This window comes from Rutidosis leptorrhynchoides, chromosome 1 (assembly GCF_046630445.1).
Source record: "Rutidosis leptorrhynchoides isolate AG116_Rl617_1_P2 chromosome 1, CSIRO_AGI_Rlap_v1, whole genome shotgun sequence".
NCBI classification, from domain to species: Eukaryota; Viridiplantae; Streptophyta; class Magnoliopsida; order Asterales; family Asteraceae; genus Rutidosis; species Rutidosis leptorrhynchoides.
The window spans coordinates 664,054,319-664,057,987 of NC_092333.1; the positions used below are offsets into that span (position 1 = coordinate 664,054,319).

The 3,669-nt window shown below is 34.0% G+C and overlaps 1 protein-coding gene across 1 annotated transcript; it reads left to right on the forward strand.

Moving 5' to 3' along the window:
* Positions 1–1,802: 1,802 nt before the first annotated feature.
* LOC139850662 (uncharacterized) lies at positions 1,803–2,755 on the forward strand. The gene is made up of 3 exons (XM_071840215.1): positions 1,803–2,061; positions 2,286–2,393; positions 2,487–2,755. The coding sequence occupies exons 1-3, from the start codon at positions 1,803–1,805 to the stop codon at positions 2,753–2,755; spliced, it is 636 nt and encodes a 211-aa protein (XP_071696316.1).
* Positions 2,756–3,669: the final 914 nt, after the last annotated feature.

The window sequence follows — 3,669 nt, forward strand, 5'->3', positions numbered from 1 at the left end:
CAACCAATGGAAGCAGCAAGGCGATTAAGTTCCAAAGTAGAAATGCCGATGCCAAGAAGATTCGATTTCTGAACATTAATTTGAAGACCTGAAACTGCATAAAAACAATTCAAAATCGTGATAAGGTTGTTAATATTAACATCACTCCATTCGCCAACAAATAAGGCATCATCTGCGAAAAAACAATGAGACAAGCGAATAGCATTTTCCTCTTTACATCAGTGTTCTGTTATTTTTTTTCCATCTTTTGTTGGGCATAAGGTGACGCAAATTCAAGTAAGATGCTTACCTCCCCAGGAAAAGAATCCCATATCGAACTACAACTCCCAAACACCACAATGGGAATAAATATATGTTCCAATTCCAAGGCTCTGGAGGATTTGACTTGAAACACCGCGTGAAAGAATCCTATTCATGCAGAAGGAATTATGTTAGAGGATTGAGAGTGAATTACATTATACCATGCAAACTGTTAAGGGACATAAATCCACAACAAAAATGCAGGGGAAGATAAGATCAAAATGACACAATATTACAAGGCTATCACTCTTATACATCTTCACATCCAATAGCAGAGTTAAGACTCTATCCTAAAAACCTAATTCTAATTTCTAACTTACATGCTCGCTTGTTCAATTATAACTAAGAGTGAAAAATAATTGAACTACAAAATTAAATCTGACACAATCACAATCTAATTCCAGTTCATGATCATGAACTAATATAACGGAAATATCTAATTCGCAAACATGAATCAAATTTATAGAATACATTTCGTATATATAGAACCGTAACACATACATCAACAATAGCGCCAGCTGCTTCCGTTAACGTCGGAGATATATCCAATAAATCGCGCCTAAAGGAAATTATCGGCCAATGAATTAGTAAGTTTGAAATTACACAGGTATGGAATATATACGTATGTATAGATTAAATTAAATGATATATTAAGTTTAGTGTGAGGTTGTTGAATTGAATCGGTAGGTAAGTAATCTTCGATGTTAGGGCGATCTAGGTCCAGCTCCGAGCTTGATGATGTTAGCTTCCTCATCCCTTTTTTGTTGCCAAGTTTTTTTTCCCTTTTTTTCTTTTTTTGTGAATTTAAAAAAATAAAATTAAAGGAAGATTAATTAATGAGCGACTGTTGACCATATAATTTGTTGCGAATTTTGGTTTGTTTTTTAAGTCAAACCAACGGAACCCGATTCATGTGAATCGTATAAAAAAAGATTAGCATTTTCCATTTCCGAGACCAATTTATTTGTTTTCATTACGTATTATTTCTCGGAAAAAAAAAATTAAATTATTAAAATACATCAAATAATCTAATTTATTGATTTACAAGTATATATGATTTGAGAACATTTTGATTGGTTGTATTGCAGATGTTGGAGCTAATCCTCAGTGAACACGACTCATTTACAAATTTACAATTGTGTTTGCAGGTAGGTAGTTAGACCAATTTTAACGCGGCGTCAGAGGGGTCCCGTCAGACATGCTGGCGACGGGTGACGCTCACTGACGCCTCTAGTGGGGCGTCACCGATGACGAAACCGGGGCGTTAGTTAGATTTCTCACAGAAGAGAGAGGTGGCGTCAGGGGTACGTGTCAGAAGGTGATTGGTTGGAAAAAAATGTCCGTTGGCTAACGGCTATATTCGGTTTTTTTTTGATTTTTTTTAATTCAAATTCTACACCAGTATATCTATATAAACTCATGCATACTACAATTTTAACACACCAAAATTTTTTATTTTTCTTTCATTTCTATCAATTATATTATACAATTTATATAATTTCATGGCATCATATTTACTTAGTTACGATTCCGATTCGGAAGACGAGCGTATTATTGCACTAATTCAACATTTAGAAGATGAAGATGACGAAGTCGAATCCGATCGTGTTCCAAGATCCCGAATTTATATTCCAAGAAATTGTGAGGAGGCCGGAGAAAACTTATGTAAAGATTATTTTAGTGACACACCCGTGTTTCCGCCATATAAATTTAAAAGGCGTTTTCGTATTATGATTGAACTATTTCTCCGAATATCGCAAGGTATTTCTAACTTCGATACTCATGATATTCCCGAGCATTTTAGATTTTTAGGGAACGTTTCGATGCTATCGGTCGGCCGACTTTTACAATATTGCAAAAAATGACTTCGGCTCTACGCCAATTGGCGTATGGAACTGCCGCCGATATGTTTGATGAATATTTAAAAATGAGTGAGCAAACCTCAATACTTTGTTTAGATAACTTTTGTAAATGTATTATTACAGTATACAAAGAACGTTACATGAGAACTCCCAATGCATACGATGTTCAACGATTATATAGTAAACATGAGGAGAAACATAGTTTTAAGGGTATGCTCGGGAGTATTGATTGTATGCATTGGGAGTGAAAGAATTGTCCCGTTGCTTTGAAGGGACAATACACTAGGGGTGATCACAAGAAACCTACCATTATACTTGAAGCAGTTGCTTCGTATGACTTGTGGATTTGTCATGCATTTTTTGGGATGGCGGGTTCCAATAATGATATAAATGTTTTGAATCAATCCTATGTTTTTGATAAACTTAAAAACGGAACATCTCCACTAGCACCATTTGAGGTAAATGGTAATCAGTACACAAAAGGCTATTACCTAGCTGACGGTATATATCCTTACTGGGCTACTCTAGTCAAATGTTTTGCGACAGATGATCCAAGGATTAAGTTTAGACAAAATTACTCAAGTCGTCCTTGAACTTGTACCAAAATCACTAGGGTCGTCCTTAAACTTTTTTTTTCACTGAGGTCGTCACTATACTTTCAAAAAGTAACTCGTGTCATCCTTCCGTCTAGTTGCCGTCTATTTTTTCTGTTAACCTGAAAAATGTGGGGGTATTTCGGTCTTTTAATCCCCATCACCCACCCACCATTCAAATACTTTCTGTCAAATTCATCTCATTCCTTATCTCAAATCACCATATCTTCCTAACTACAAATTCACCAAAATCATTCCAGAAACTAAATCTAAATCTAAAACATCATTATTTTGAAAACAATTCCAAAATCAAACACAACCTATTCACAAACGCAACTGTAAATCACTATGGCTAAATCGAATCATAAAGTTTTCATATCTAAACTTCTGTCGTAATTTATACAGAGGATTAAGACATGAAATTTGAGGTAATTTATATAGAGGATTAAAACCCACAAAAAAATTTCAAATCTTTCTCATTATAAATCATTCCTTTTTAATAGTTATTTGTAAATATTTGTAAATTTTCAAGAAATTAGAAGAATGCCAAAATCACAGAATTACAAGAGAGCAAACACCTTACCAATGAAGAAATTGGAATGATAAAGGACAAATACATACATAATCTAACCACGCTAGTTGATTGCATCAATTTGTTACCATTTGGCCAGATCCAGATCTAAAATCACCATTGTGACAACCCGGAAATTTTTGACCAAATTTAAACTTAATCTTTATATGATTCTGACACGATAAGCAAAGTTTGTAATGTTGAGTCTCGAAAATTTTCGAACTATGTTCATACATTCAATTACCCTTTTGACTATGCTCGACGATTCACGAACGAATATATAAATGGATATGAATATATATATATGTATATATATATATTATAACTTGAAAACGTTAACAAA